The 14,925-nt window shown below is 45.3% G+C and overlaps 1 protein-coding gene across 1 annotated transcript in view; it reads left to right on the top strand.

Annotated features, from left to right (window-relative positions):
* The window catches only part of galntl6 (polypeptide N-acetylgalactosaminyltransferase like 6), a 1,368,692-nt gene that overhangs the window by 1,026,012 nt on the left and 327,755 nt on the right, over positions 1-14,925 (top strand). The window contains exon 6 of the mRNA XM_078557596.1: positions 7,876-8,061. Within this exon, the coding sequence (XP_078413722.1) occupies positions 7,876-8,061 (186 nt within the window). The remainder of the gene's footprint in view (positions 1-7,875; positions 8,062-14,925) is intronic.

The raw sequence follows: 14,925 nt of genomic DNA on the forward strand, positions 1-14,925 counted from the left end.
ATTAACAATTAGGCACATTTTCACAGCGTACCTGACAGGGGTGCTGACTTTCACATCTGACTACCCTTGTTCATTAACTACTGTGGAATTTAAATAGCAAGCTTTACTTAAAATGCAGCATCAGTAACAAACAAATAACAAAATGACCTGGAGAAGGAATGGTAACATATGCAGCAAAGCATTTCTCTCCCCACAATTTATCATGTGGCTTTGATTGCATTCCATTAGCTGAAGATGACGAACGGTGTTGGGTTAAAGAAACATATCCAGGAACTGATCATTAAGGTCCTTCTTCATCAATGATTCAAGTAGAATCATATACCACAGAAGGAGGCCATACAGCCATGTTTTTGCCAGCACATTGACAGAACTATCCAATTAGTCCCACTCCCCCCTGCTCTTTTCCGATAGCCCTTTAAATGTTTCACGTTCAAGTATATCAGATCCAAATCTGCTTCTAACACCATTTCAGGCTGTACAGAGCAAAAGAGCCCCAAAAATGCAAATGCCTCGATTTCTGCTTCATTATAGATACGTGCGAGATGTTGCATTTTGGTGGAAGGAGTAATTAGGTAACTCACTCCTTGGGAAATGAGGGTCTAAATGGAGGCCCAAAGGAATCTAGGGTGAGCAATGATCTCACTGAGGAGCAGTCAGGCTCCAAGGAGATAAAGGGCCTAATCCTGTTCCTATATGGAATTAGGTTCACAAATCATTAAAAGTAGAAATGCAGGTCAACGAAGCTAAAAAAACAAAATTCAATCAAGCACTGGCACTCATCTCTAGAGGAATAGATTTGCAGAGCAGGGAAGTTATAACTTGCATAGGCCCTTGTTTGGACCAGACCTGGAATGTGCTGAACAGTTCTGATCTCGATATTACAAAAAGCATATGGAGACACTGGAGAAGGTGCACAAAAGATGTACAATGATGATACGAGAACTGAGAAGTGAATGCGAAGTTAAAACTGAGAAGTTAAAAATGTCTGTAGAGTTTGAGGCTCTTTTCTCTAGATGAGAGAAGGCTGAGGAGCGACATGATAGGTGCTTTTAAAATTATGAAAGGAAACACGGGGGAGTATAAAACGAAGGGCTATAAATGTAAGATATTCACCTATAAATGCAGTAGAAAATTTAGGAGAAACCTCTTTGCTCAAAAAGTGGAAGTCTCTTATTGGTAAGAATGTTAAATTGTAAGCATGTACTGGTGCTGCTGTCTACTAAAGCAGCAACATTGCGATGCTGCACTCTGCAGATTAAGCGTGGGAAGCTTTGATTCTCCCCACTTGATTCATTTGAGTGACACTGTGAAGGGCAAGTTTATACTCCATTAAAGTCAATGGAGCTTAAAATCAGGTGAGGTCTAAATCAGGCACCGGACCCAAGCCAGTTTCGTTCTCATCAAGTGGCTTGGGATAATATTGGGATCTTGAAGTGTTCGTAAATTCGTCAGCCCACCTGGATGTTTTGTGGGCTGGCATCAGAAAAATTACTATGAAAGCTGCTGGATTGTGGTAAATAACATACTTCCCTTGAGAGGGTGAAAGGGGAAACCGTTCCTGAATCCCTTACCTGATCTGTCTTGCTCTAATCCAAACTCCAATCCCGCTGCATGGTTGACTCTTGAGGTCCTATGAAGTAAAAAGGAAAACAGAACCTTATATAATGCCTTTCACAACCTCAGGATGTTGCAAAGCACCTTTTGGAAAATGGTGCATTTTTGAAGTTTGGTCGTTGTTGTAATATAGAGAAACGTAGCAACCAATTTACATACAGCAAGCTCCCACAAATAACAATGGGATAAAGACCAGGTAATCTTCTTTACGTGACAATGATTGGCCAGAACAGAAGTGAGAACTCCGCTGCTCTTCTTCGCAGTGACGCCGTGGGATCTTGTACATCTTACCCGAGCAAACGGACAGGATCTCAGTTTAAGGTCTCAGTCGAAAGTTGGCACCTCCAGCTGTGCAGCAGTCCCCCAGCATCACATTGGAGTGTCAGCCGTGATTCTTGGAAGTAGCCCGCTTAACGAGGGACCAACAGTAAATGTGTGATTGTGAGAGTGAGCATCCTGAGCTCAAATCTAAAGGAAGGAGGGTTGAGGGATGGAAGGTGGGGGGCAGTTGAGAGATGCCTCCTCATTAGACAGTTGGAGTGCACTTTTAGCTGCTGATTTAATTTGGCATTGCCAGCAGGCTGACAACCAATGCTCCTAGCATGCAATACATGACAGCTGGCATATAGTCAGGCAGGAGTGGCACAGGAAACAGGAAAAATGTGGAAAAATGACAACAAACTCTCCACATAAAGAAGTTATTTCTCTACCGCAACTTATTGCAGTGATCTGTCTGCCAGTTTACTCACCCGTTAATGGCTATATAAATCTGGCTCTTGTTTAATAGCCTCCTCATAAAAGGCAAAACTAAACTGGAGTGGTTTTACTGCAATGGGATCCATGGTTATGGCTAAAGGGCTCTGGCAATGTGGCACCTGACAGCTACTTAATAATGCTTGCTTTGTTTTTTTAAGAGCTACTTGTCATGCCAAGATGGATGTTTAAAACTGTCAAAAATCTGAAGAGCAGGGTCTGCATTGCATAGAGCAGCATAGAGCAAACGCACAAACAGGCCATTCAATCCATTTCGAATGTACCAGTATTTATGCTCCTGTGCCCCCCCACACCCAACAGCACTGCCCCCCCCTTTCATCTCACCTTATCGACATAACTAGTTCTTCCTCCCTCATCTCATGTCTTTTCATGCTGGGGCATGAAACTGTTCAATTCACAATAAATAGGAGCAGGAGTAGACCATATGGCCCATCAAGCCTGCTCCACCATTCAATATGGTCATGGTTGATCTTGGGCTTGAACTCTATGTTCCCGCCTGTTTCTCATATCCCTTAATTCCCCAAGAGCCCAGAAATCTGATATCCCAGTCTTAAACATATTCAACAATGGAGCGCTCACAATGTTCTGGAGTAGAGAATTCCAAATATTCAGAACCCTTTGAGTGAAGTCATTTCTCCTCATCTCAGTCCTAAATGATCAGCCCCTTATCCTGAGACTGTGCCTCCGTGTTTTACACTCTCCGACCAGCAGAAACAATCACTCAGAGTCCACCCTATCAAGCCCCTTCAGAATTCTGTGGGCTTCAAAGAGATTGCCTCTCATTCTTCTAAACGCCAGGGCCAGAATTTTACCCTCTCAGAGCGGGCGTATGGCAGACCTGAACTCGCATGAGGCTGCGCGAGAAGACGTCGGGCAGAGGTCCCGACGTCATCGCGCCATCGCGCGATATTACGGTCGGCACGCGCGCATGGGAGTTGGAACTGCACCCGCCGACAATTAAAGGGGCATTTAAGCCCATGAAAGAGGTCATTGTCAGCAAATTTATGTGGCCCGTGCGATTTAGCAGTCAGCGTATGGGCCACTCAGCCAGGTGGCCATCCCATTTTAAATTGAAACTTGATCCGGGCGGGATAAAAGTCGATGAGAGCTGTGGCAATTTGAGTAGGTAGTGTAGGTGTGAGTTTGCTGGAGGTGCTTTTCAAACAGTTCATTGTATTTTCAGAGGACTCTTTGGGTTATAAGTTTTCTTAGAGGCTTCCTGCTGAGTGCCCCTTTCAGTGCACTATCCTGTGCCATCTACATTCCAGCAAATGGGGATTGCCTACTCTGCTGGAGGGACCTCCTCCGAAGAGGAGGAGAGGGCCAGGAGGGAGGGTGTCCGCAGGCAGTGTCCCAGAGAGCGACCTGTGGGCAAAGAGTGCGCAGTCAGAAGGGGCGCAGGGCCATCAGGATGCTCAAGGTGGAAGGGTCCGCAGAAGATGCTATTATGCTGCAGCCAGGGTCTACAGGCAGTGTTCTTGAAGAGACATAGATTAATGAGGCATAGTCAGCATGGATTTGTTGAGGAAAGGTCGTGTTTGACAAATTTGATTAAATTTTTTGAGGAAGTAACCAGGAGTGTTGATGAGGGTAATGCATTTGATGTGGTCTACATGGACATTAGCAAGGCTTTTGATAAGGTCCCTCATGGCAGACTGGTCAAGAAAGTAAGAGCCCATGGGTTCCAAGACAAAGTGACACGTTGGATCCAAAATTGGCTGAGAGGCAGGAAGGTGATGGTAGAGGGATGTTTCTGTGACTGGAATTCTGTTTCCAGTGGGGTTCCACAGGGCTCAGTGTTGGGGCCCTTGCTATTTGTGGTGTACATAAATGTTTTGAATTTAAATGTAGGGGGTATGATCAAGACGTTCGCAGGTGACACGAAAAGTGGTAGGGTGGTAAATAGTGAGGAGAAAGTGCAGGAGGATATCGATGGACTGGTCAGGTGAGCAGAGCAGTGGCAAATGGAATTCAACCCAGAAAAGTGTGAAGTAATGCACATGTGGTGGGCTAACAAGGCAAGGGATTACACTATGAATAGTAGGACCCTGGAAAGCACTGAAGATCAGAGGGACCTTGGTGTGCATATCCATAGATCCCTGAAGGTAGCAGGGTAGGTAGATAAGGTGGTTAAGAAGGCATATGGGATACTTGCCTTTATTAGCCGAGGCATAGAATACAAGAGCAGGGAGCTTATGCTGGAACTGTATAGAACGCTGGTTAGGCCACAACTAACCAGCCACACTATAGGAAGGATGTGATTACACTGGAGAGGGTGCAGAGAAGATTTACCAGGATGCTGCCTAGGCTGGTGGGTCTGAGCTGTGAGGAACATTTGGATAGGCTGGGGTTGTTTTCCTTGGAGCAGCGAAGATTGAGAGGGGACCCGATAGAGGTGTACACGATTATGAGGGGCATAGATACGTTGGATAGGAAGGCACTTTTTCCATTAGTAGAGAGATCAATAGCCAGGGGGAATAGATTTAAGGTAAGGGGTAGAAGGCTAAGAGGGGAGTTGAGGAGAAATTTTTCCACTAAGAGGGTGGTGGGAGTCTGAAACTCACTGCCTGAAAAGGCTGGTTGAGTCAGAAACTCTTGTAACATTTCAGAAGTATTTAGATATTCACTTGCATTGCCATAGCCTCCAGGGCTATGGGCCAAGCGCTGGAAAATGAGATTAGTGTAGTCAGATGTTTGTTGACCAGCGTGGACACGATGGGCCAAATTGTCCCCTTCTGTGCTGTAGACGTCTATGAGTCCATGAGTCTAGCTACCTGGACACATCGGAGGTCCACTCCACTTCTCTAGGGACACAGTGACCTCCATATGCCAGATGATTGGCCCAACAATTGTTCCAAACTGTGTAGGTGGACACCCTATGGCAGTGGCTCTTAAGATTACACTGGTCCTGGATTTTTTGGCCTTCGGTTCTTTCCCAGGGTCAGTGGGAGATCAATGTGGTGTTTCCCAATCTGCTGCCCAAAGTTGCATCAAGCTGGTCACTGACGCTCTGTTCACACGGGTTAGTAACTTTATTCATTTCCGCACCGACGACGTCAGCTAGGCTGAGCGAGCCAGAGGTTTTGCTGCAATTGTTGGAATCCCACGCGCCCAGGGAGCCATACATTTCACGCATGTGGCCATAAAGGCGCCAGCAGGTGAGCTGTGTGCATTTGTCAACAGAAAGGGGTTCCACTCCCTGAACGTCCAGATTGTTTGCGACCACAGACTCAGATATTGCAAGCACCCTGGCAGCTTCCATGATGCGTACATCCTGCGACACTCCCAGGTACCAAGGCTTTTCATCGCTCCAGCTCAGCTGGATGATTGTTCCTGGCTACTCCCTGAAAAGGTGGCTCATGACACCACTCAGACACCTAAGGGCAGCAGCAGAGGAGAGGTACAATAGAGGTCATGGCTCTGCAAGGGCAGTAATTGAGAGGGCCATTGGCCTGCTCAAGATGAGGTTCCACTGCCCGGACCACACAGGGGGAGCACCACAATATCCTCCAAAGCGCGTCTCATTTATTGTCATTGTGTGCTGTGTACTGCACAATCTGGTTCTGTCAAGGTGATCCCAACAGAGGGTGAAGACAGTGATGCAGCTCCCCAGGCCTCAGAGAACAACTTAAGTGATGGGTCTGATGAGGAGCTGGAGGAGACCCAGGGTGAGGATGTGGATGCAGAAGTGAGGAACCTTATGGGAGGCGGGGAGACTAGGGAGGCCTTGATTCTCCATTCATTCAGCTAGGCCTCCAAGGCTTGGCATGAAGGTGAGGGCAAGGGTGACACCGCCTTGCTGAAGGCTCCTGATGAGGCCATCCTGTGACCCTTTAGAAGGCGGTAAAGTGCCCAATCGAAAAGCGAAAGATGAAAAAGCTTGCGCCACATTGGAACTCAGTAGCAGGCCAAAGGCACAAAGTTTCAGAGGGGGAACAAGATGGAAAATTAAGATAACAGCTGACTGGAAGGTTGAGGCCACAATTGCAGACTGAATGGAGGTGCCCCGCAAACCCAGTCTGCACTTGGTCTCCCCAGTGTAGAGGAGACCACGTTGTGAGCAGCGAATACAGAATACTAAATTGAAAGAATCGCTTTCTCACTTGGAAGCAGCGTTTGGGGCCTTGGGCGGTGCTTCTCACCTGCTTTCATGGAATGGTGCCGGGGGGAAAGGGAGGGGGTTTCAGGGGTGACCAAGGATTGGACCAGGGTGTTGGGGAGGGAATGGTCCCTTTGGAATGCTGAAAGGGGAGGGGAGGGGAGGGTAAGATGTGTTTTGTGATGGAATCATGCTGGAGTTAGCGCAAATGGCAGAGGATGATGCATTGCATACAGAACCTGAGTAGTGAGGGTTGGTGGTTGGTGAAGCTGAGGGCAAAGCCCATCAATACCATCAAGTCAGTGTACGTCAGACAGCAGAGGTGTGCTGGGTGAATGGGACTTGGAGCGAGTTAGGACATGTGCAGCAGAGTTTTGGGTGACGTCAAGTTTGGGGAGGGTAGAATGCAGGGAGCTGGCCAGGCATGTGTTGGAATAGTCGAAACTGAAGGGTTTCAGCAGCAGAAGAACTGAGCACATGGGCAGAGCCAGGCGATGTTACAGAGGTGGAATTAGGGAGTCTTAGTAACAGTGTTGTTATAAGGTCAAAAGCACATCCGAGATCAAATAGCAGGGTTACAAACAGACTGGTTCAGCCTCAGACAGCTGCCAGAGAGAGGGTTGGAGTTAGAGGCGAGGGGGTGGAGTTTATGGCGGGGGACCGAAGACAATGGCTTCAGTCTTCCCAATATTCAATTGGAGGAAATTCCTGCTCATCCAGTGCTGGGCGTCGGACAAGCAGGGTGATGGTTTAGAGACAGAGGAGGGGTTGAGAGAGGTGGTGGTGAGGTGGAGCTAGGCATCATCAGCCAGTTTTAAACATATGGGATGTAACATTGTGTTTTTGGTTGTTGTTGCCAAGGTGTAGATGAGAAATAAGAGGGAGCCAAGGATAGAGCCTTGAGGAACATCAGAGGTAATGTTCTGAGAGTGGGAAGATGAGTGATGGCAATTCCCCAGCTACCATTTGATAGATAAGAGTGGAACCAGACGAGTGCAGCTTTTAATGATGGTGGAGAGGTGTTGGAGGAGAAGGAAGATGTGATCAACCATGTCACATATTGCAGAGAGGTCAAAAAGGAAGAGGAGGGAAAGTTTACCTTTGTCACAGTCACATAGGACGTCATTTGTGACTTTGATAAAGGCTGTTTCGGGATGCGACAGATACTGGCAGCTGTAACGGAACCATGTCCCAGTAAGGAGTCGACAGCCTCAGAAAAGGGGGATGGTGGGTGAAGGGAGAAAGTCGGCACGTGCACGTAACACCGAAAGGGCCCAATCTCTTTTCCACATGAAAAGAGCTTCTACCGTTCTGATCAACTGACTTGAAATCCGTACAGTCACAGATAAATAATAATAATCAAGTGTTCACTTCTTTATTTCTTTCAGAGCATTTGAAAGAACGTTTAGAGGAATACATGGCTAGATTTCCAAAAGTGAGGATCATGCGCACCAGGAAGAGGGAAGGCCTAATCCGAACTAGGTTGCTAGGAGCTTCGGTGGCCAAAGGTGAAGTTTTGACTTTCCTGGACTCTCACTGCGAAGCCAATGTGAACTGGTTACCGCCATTACTTGGTAAGTGACATTCTGGGTTCACTTAATAGCAACAACCAGCTTAGCTTCTCTGCGTTTTATCTTACATCCAAGCATGTTCTTTCCTCGAGGACAGCTTTCAAATGTGATCCCATGTGAGACTTTGGGAGGAGAGGAAATGGGGGCATGGGGTGGGGTGCGTGATGGAGGGGTGGTTGAGGAAGAACTGAGCACATTGAAGAAAGGATTTTAAAAACAATGCTCATCAGCTTCCCTCCCAGCTTTATACATACCACAATCACAGAGGGAGAGGGACCTTAACAATTCTAAACACAACTCCACTGGTATCCAAAGTCAATTGATCCCACGCCTCTGTGTCAGCATAGCAGAGACATTTGCTTAAAGGCCAAGTACAGCTAACTCATATATTATCAGCGCCTGTCCCCTATTTTAGAGATAATTGAACATTTGGCTATCAATAAGCACTGTCGTACCAGGAGTAACCCCTCAATCCAATTGTTATAAGCTGTCACAATCCCAGGTCATGCCAACAGGTCAAACCATACTACTAGATTGAGCTACAGGTCCTCCAATACTCACCCTCCGTTCAATCTTGGGGAGTCTAGGACTGGAGGGCGTCGTATGAAAATTAGAATCAGGCTTTTCAGGGGTCTAATGTAATGTAAAGGGTGGTAGAGTTTGGGACTCTCAAATGGCAATTCATTCTCGATCAATTTTCAGCTTTCAATCGAAGATTGATAAATTTTTGTTATCCAAAGGTGTTAAAGGATTTAGGGAAAAGTTGGGTATATGGAGTTAGGTCAGGGATCAGCCATGATCTTATTGAATACCAGGAACTGGCTTGAGCGGTTAAATGGCTTAATTCTATTGCTTTGTTGCAATATTCAAAGCCTCCATAGGCTGAGTTACAGTGTCTCTCCCTGTATGGGAGTATTTAGTCAAGTATTAAATTGTAAATTTTTACGTATTTAACTTTGATTTCTATTTTATACTCACTTTTTGTTAAACCTCCAAAAGCAGGCTTCTGGGCCTATCCCCACTGTCTCTATTCTCATCTCTTGCTCATCCCCTTTCATAATGCTTTAAGCATTTAGCTGTGCTTTCTTTTCATCTGTCTATTGAACCTTTATATTTTAAAATTTTTGAAACAATTGTCCCCACTTTGTTATTCCTTCATCTTCTATCCGCTTAACCTTCCACTTCCCACTAGCCAATGCTGCCTTCTCCCTCCTCCTGCACCATTTTAAATTACCCCCTAGTAGGCTCTTCTACCTCCCTGCCCCTGTTCCAATTATCTCTGTCCTTCAACCCCACTTAACCTCAGGACCAGTCTAAAAAATAAGTTTACAGGCCTTCTGAATTCCGGTGATTCATGAGCTCTTGGTGACATTTAGGGAGATTTTTTTTGAAGAGAAAACATGTCAACAACAGAAACAACTTGCCTTTATATGGCACCCTGAAGTAATAGTAAAACATAATAGGAGCATTGTCAAACAAAATATGACACCAAGTCATATTAGGACAGGTGACCAAAAGCTTGGTCAAAGCGGTGGGTTTTAATAAGCATCTTAAAGGAGGAAAGAGGTGGAGAAGTTCGGGGAAGGAGTTCCAGGGTTTAGGGCCTACGCAGTTGAAGGCCCAGCCACCAATGTTGGAGTGGTGGATGCTCAAACGATCAGAATTGGATGAGCGTAGAGACTGTGGAAGGTTGTAGGGCTAGAGGAGGTTACAGGGATAGGCAGGAGGGAGGCCATGGAGTGATTTGTTAAAAAGGAGGAGAGTTTTAAAATTGAGGCATTGCCAAACCAGGAGTTGTAGGTCAGCGAGCACAGAATCCCAACTTTACCATTACGCACACTTGCCTAATTCTGGTTCTGGTACCAAACTAATAACTGAAGGTCAATAGTTCAAATCCCATCATAACAAGCTGAATTCTAAAATCTGTTGTCTGGCACCAGAAAATGGCCATGGACATTGCTGGATTGTTCAGGGAAAGGTATATTGTTTGGCCACTATATGGCCCCTCTTTCACACTTTGAGATGAATTTTCTCTGTCCCGTGGGTGCGGGACTCGAAGTAAAATTAGAGAATCATGTGTCAAGGCAGCTCCCTGGCATGTTGCCACCTCTGAGCAATCTTGCTGGAGGTAGGGTCTGACGGGCACCCGCTGCTTACCCAGCAGCATCAGGTAGCTAATTAGGCTCAAATAGTCACTTGGGATCAAAGGGCACTGGGATCCTCCCAACCACAGCCGAGCCTCCCACTGAGGCCAATGCCTACCTGTTGCCTAACGGCGGCCTCCTGGCAGTAGGCAGAGGGCAAGTGGGACCTCCTTTAAACTTGCCCATCCCAGAGCTGAGGGGTTCAGAAGGCCACAGTGTGGCCACAGGTGATTCTCTGGAGGAGGCCCCTCCCTCCATGCTAATGGCCTGGAAGCTATGGGAATACTTCTTTTTTACACATATGTGATTCTTCAGAGGGAAGCGCCCAATTCAATGGAGCTCCTGGCCGGATATCACTGCAGGCTCTCCATTTGGGCCTTCCAGTTCCATCCTCCACGCGCCATCCTTAATTGGATGGGGCGCCCAGAAGTGGCCTCTTAATTGGCCACCTCCAGGACGATCGCGGCCAATGTCCCACTATAGCTATTTCCAGGTTCCACCCGGGATTGAGCCCAACGTCAGGGTCCTGACGATCTCAGAAAGATCCAGCTCATTGTAGCTGACTCAAGGTAACTCGGGCTGGGGAACAAATTGCTGTCTTGTCAGAGTCCGCCACATCTGAAGAATGAATCGAAAATATTAGCATCTCTTCAAATAACAAACAGAGGAACTTGACACCAACATATTAACTGTTCAAAGGATAATATCACACAGGGGCCCTGGTTTGCTGAGAAGATTTTAGTGGACTAAATGGGGTTGACTTTATTAGTGCATAAACAACACAGCAAATTGTGACCAGGAAGGGAAAACATTGTGAGTTGTGAATCATCACCATTTGCTGGATAATTTGTACCACTCTGCTGTTAGATTTGTAACATAGGAGATTGTCCTCAATCTCCTGATAAATTTCAAGAAATTGCTGAATTTGCTCCATAACTACAACTTAAACTCACCAACTGAAGTTAAGGCTGGTACTTAACAACAGAAGGACCCTTCATAAGGAGATTTATGTTCCTACAGTGCCACTTAACCCCAGAGGCCCAGAAAGGGAACAATTGAAACTGTGGTGCCTCATTCCTGTGCTTACCATATTGTTCCCTGAGGTTTTTTTTACATTTTAAGTGTTTTGATTTTCTCACACTTTTCCTTTCTGACACTTTTCTTTCCCTCTCTTTTAGTCCAATCATTTTTCTCTCTCTTTAGTTCACTTTCTGAAACTGGTTTGACTCTAATTCGTCCTCTTTCTCTGTCATTCCCCTGTTTCTTCCTCTATCCTTACATTTCATTGGTTAAGAAGGTGGACTGTTGGTCCCATTGTTCACCGAGGTCTCAGATGTCCCGTTGCCCTCGAGAGTTTTACATTCAACAGTTTGCGGCATAATCCATTTTCAAGGTGAATGTTGAGGAAAAGAAAATTCAATTCCAGCAGGAGCACAATGGGCCAAATGGCCTCCTTCTGTGGTGTAAATCATTCCATGTTCCTAGGTAACTCATGGGGCACAGCACAGGATCCTCCGGGTCTGTGTCATCTCCAGTCTGCTAAACAAGCTGCAAAATGTGGCTCATTGGTCACAGCAGCTCCCTCCCTCCCCAAATATTGGTGCGGAATTACACCGGGTGCTACAGTTAAACACCACCCAGAAGTGGCGCCATGATCTTCCCTCTGCTCGGCCATTTCTTTCTGAAGCTTTATCGTAATTCCAATGCAGGCAGGAAAAATTTTCAGGGACTGTAGACCTTTCAGGATTGGTGGGGGGGGCACCCCTTGCTTGGTGAGAGGATCGGTTCAGAGGAACAGGCCCTCATTTAGCACGACGATCTTGTTTTACATTAGATGCAAACCTCCTTGCCTCTTGCTTTCGAGTAAGACAGATTGATGGCTCTTCATCAGGCATGGAGCATTCCCCCCCTCCTTCTCGCCAAGTCCCAACAATGCAGAGTAAACTGTCCTCGGTAAGCCCTGTAAACGGAAAGACTTAATGCATGTACAGTGTCTCCATTGCATGGAGCCCATGGTGATTCATTTATTCCATTACATCAAGACAATTCACAATAACCAGGAGAGCCTTCAGGGCAATAAAAACAAGTATTTATAATGAACATGGTCACAGCCGAGAGATCCAGGTAAAAGTTGCCTCAACAATGTCATAAGGTATATTTAATGTTCGGCCATCCCAGCTTCTGTGAGGAGGGAGGGAGCCAAACGCACATCAGAACTGTTTCAGTGGAGTCGAGCTAGGAGCAATTTTCACCCAAGCTGTTTCATATTAAATATTCATGGTGCGAATACTTGTATTACGCAATTTCATTTATTGCTGTCAGTGGCTCAGAATGCACACTGATCAATGGCTTCTCTTAGCCGTAAAGCCAGCTCTTAAAATCGACAGTAAAATGGAACAAAGATTGTTTTTGAAGGCTGACAGCGCAAACGTAAATCACTTCAGCCAACCTGTGGAATCTTTTGCCCTTTCTTAACTTGCTCTGCTGCATTTCCCAGACAAAATAAAACAAAATGTTAAAATTACCTCAACGCCCAGGAGAGTCAGGGGCAACCAAAAATTTTACAGTCTACTGGCACCTGAGCATAATAACATTGTGAACCTAACTTCTTAATGGGCACTGAATAGTGGGGACACCACAACTGAATGGGGAGTTACAGGAAATGGATGTTCTTATCTGTAAGTTATTCCACAAGTTAACAGGGTTCAAAGGCATTTATTAGCTTTCATAGAATTAAGCGCATAATGATCACTGTTATTGATAATAGTTACATGTGTAAGGTTATGCCTACAAAAATTCACATGTTACAGTTGAGTGTCAATTTTAGATCTCAATTGATAGACTTTTGTTATCCAAAGGTACAAAGGGATATGGAGCAAAGGCTCTATATGGAGTTCAGATCAGCCACGACCTGATTGAATGGCATGGTACAGGCTTGAGTGGTTAATTGTTCCTCTGTTCTTCTGTACAGTTCTCGAGCTCGAAGGGTTAACAGCTGGTCAGACCTTGTCAAATTCTGAAGAACCTGTTGTAACATCTCACTATATATATTTTTTATTCCAGTGCAGATTCAGATGTTCTCAAAGGATTACCCTAACCACTTATACACTGAATAAGTTTCAGTACTGCTGAAAAAAGAGACATGCTGGCTTGCGCTCATCAGGACAGATGCAAGAATGCCAAATTTCAAAGGGAACAACAATTTATACTGCATGAGAAACAGGTGCTGATTGGTTGGCAAGTTGACTCTGATTGGTCAATGTATTGCCATGGAGAATGTACGAGGGAACTATTGCCACCCCCACCTCACGCTTTTATTTAATTTTTAAAAAATAAAGTATGGGGCTGAATAGCCCCCTGGTGCATTCTCCATGGCAACGCCTCAACCAGAGTCAACTTGCCAACCAACCAACACCCTTTTTTTATGCAGTACACATTGTTGCTCCCTTTAAAATTTGGCATTCTTGGATCTGTCCTGATGAGTGCAAGACAAAAAAGCTTCAACAGCATCTCACTTTTAGCAATACTCAATTTCTGTACCACCAACTATTAGTAATAAATGTCAGTTTAAACAACAACTCCTTGTCAAGACTTTAGCTTGACCGAGCTCGCAATCAATCATTCAACTGGAGACAGTTGGAGGGGTCCTAGACTTTCCCACGGGCGTGCAATCACTTGCCTTCCTTGAAGGAGTTAATCCCAAGGTAGGGCAGCTAAGATAACGATGGGGCTTGGGCAAAGAAAGCTTGTAGCTGAAGGTTTATCACCTGAATTCTCTGTTTGGTAACTTTTAATTCCCGTTGAGCGCAGCTCGCCAATACCAAGGCTGGATCATTGTGTTTTTTTCAGTTGTGTCCTGATGGACCTGCTTTTCCACTATGGGCTGTATTTATATCAAAGTAAGCATTTTCCACTTGCTGCTGTTATCTTCTTCGCTGCTGATTTTCTACTCATCTTTCATGGCTGACTCCTTACTGGGGGTATAGGTCCACTGGCAGTGGACACCACTTTCGATACCTCCCCCAGTTGGTCACAGTTCAAAAATAAAAACAGAACATGCTGGAAAAACTCAGTAGGTCTGACAGCATCTGTGGAGAGAGAAACAGAGTTAACATTTCGAGTCTGTATAACCCTTCTTCAGACTTGCTGAGCTTTTCCAGAATTTTCTGTTTTTATTTCAGATTTCCAGCATCTGCAGTATTTTGCTTTTATCTTTGGTCACAGTTCATGCCTGTTGTGTCTCCTACTGTAGTTTTTTGGGGACATTTATTTCATCGGGGTACTTATTTCGGGTTCAAGGTCTCAGACCCAACGGTACAGTAGTGGAATGGTTATCTTGCTTGGATTAATGAAAACAGTGAACGAGAGTTTGACTGCTGCCATGCTTGAGAATATTAACTCTGTTAAAATATACTTGTGGATATGAGAAGCTCATAAGCAACAACAACCTGCATTGGTATAGCACCTGTAATGTGAACCATCCAAAGAAACTAAAGGTTCACAGGAGTATTATCAAACAAAATTTGACATGAAGCCACATAAGACCATAAGACTATAAGATGTAGGAGCAGAAGTAGGCCATTCAGCCCATCGAATCTGTTCTGCCATTCAATGATATCAAGGCTGATCTGATAATTCTCAACTCCTGCCTTTTCCCCATAACCCTTGATTCACTTACTGATTAAAAATCTGTCCATCTCAACCTTGAATAAAGTTAATAACC

This window comes from Cetorhinus maximus, chromosome 2, assembly GCF_964194155.1.
Source record: "Cetorhinus maximus chromosome 2, sCetMax3.hap1.1, whole genome shotgun sequence".
In the NCBI taxonomy this organism is placed as follows: Eukaryota; Metazoa; Chordata; class Chondrichthyes; order Lamniformes; family Cetorhinidae; genus Cetorhinus; species Cetorhinus maximus.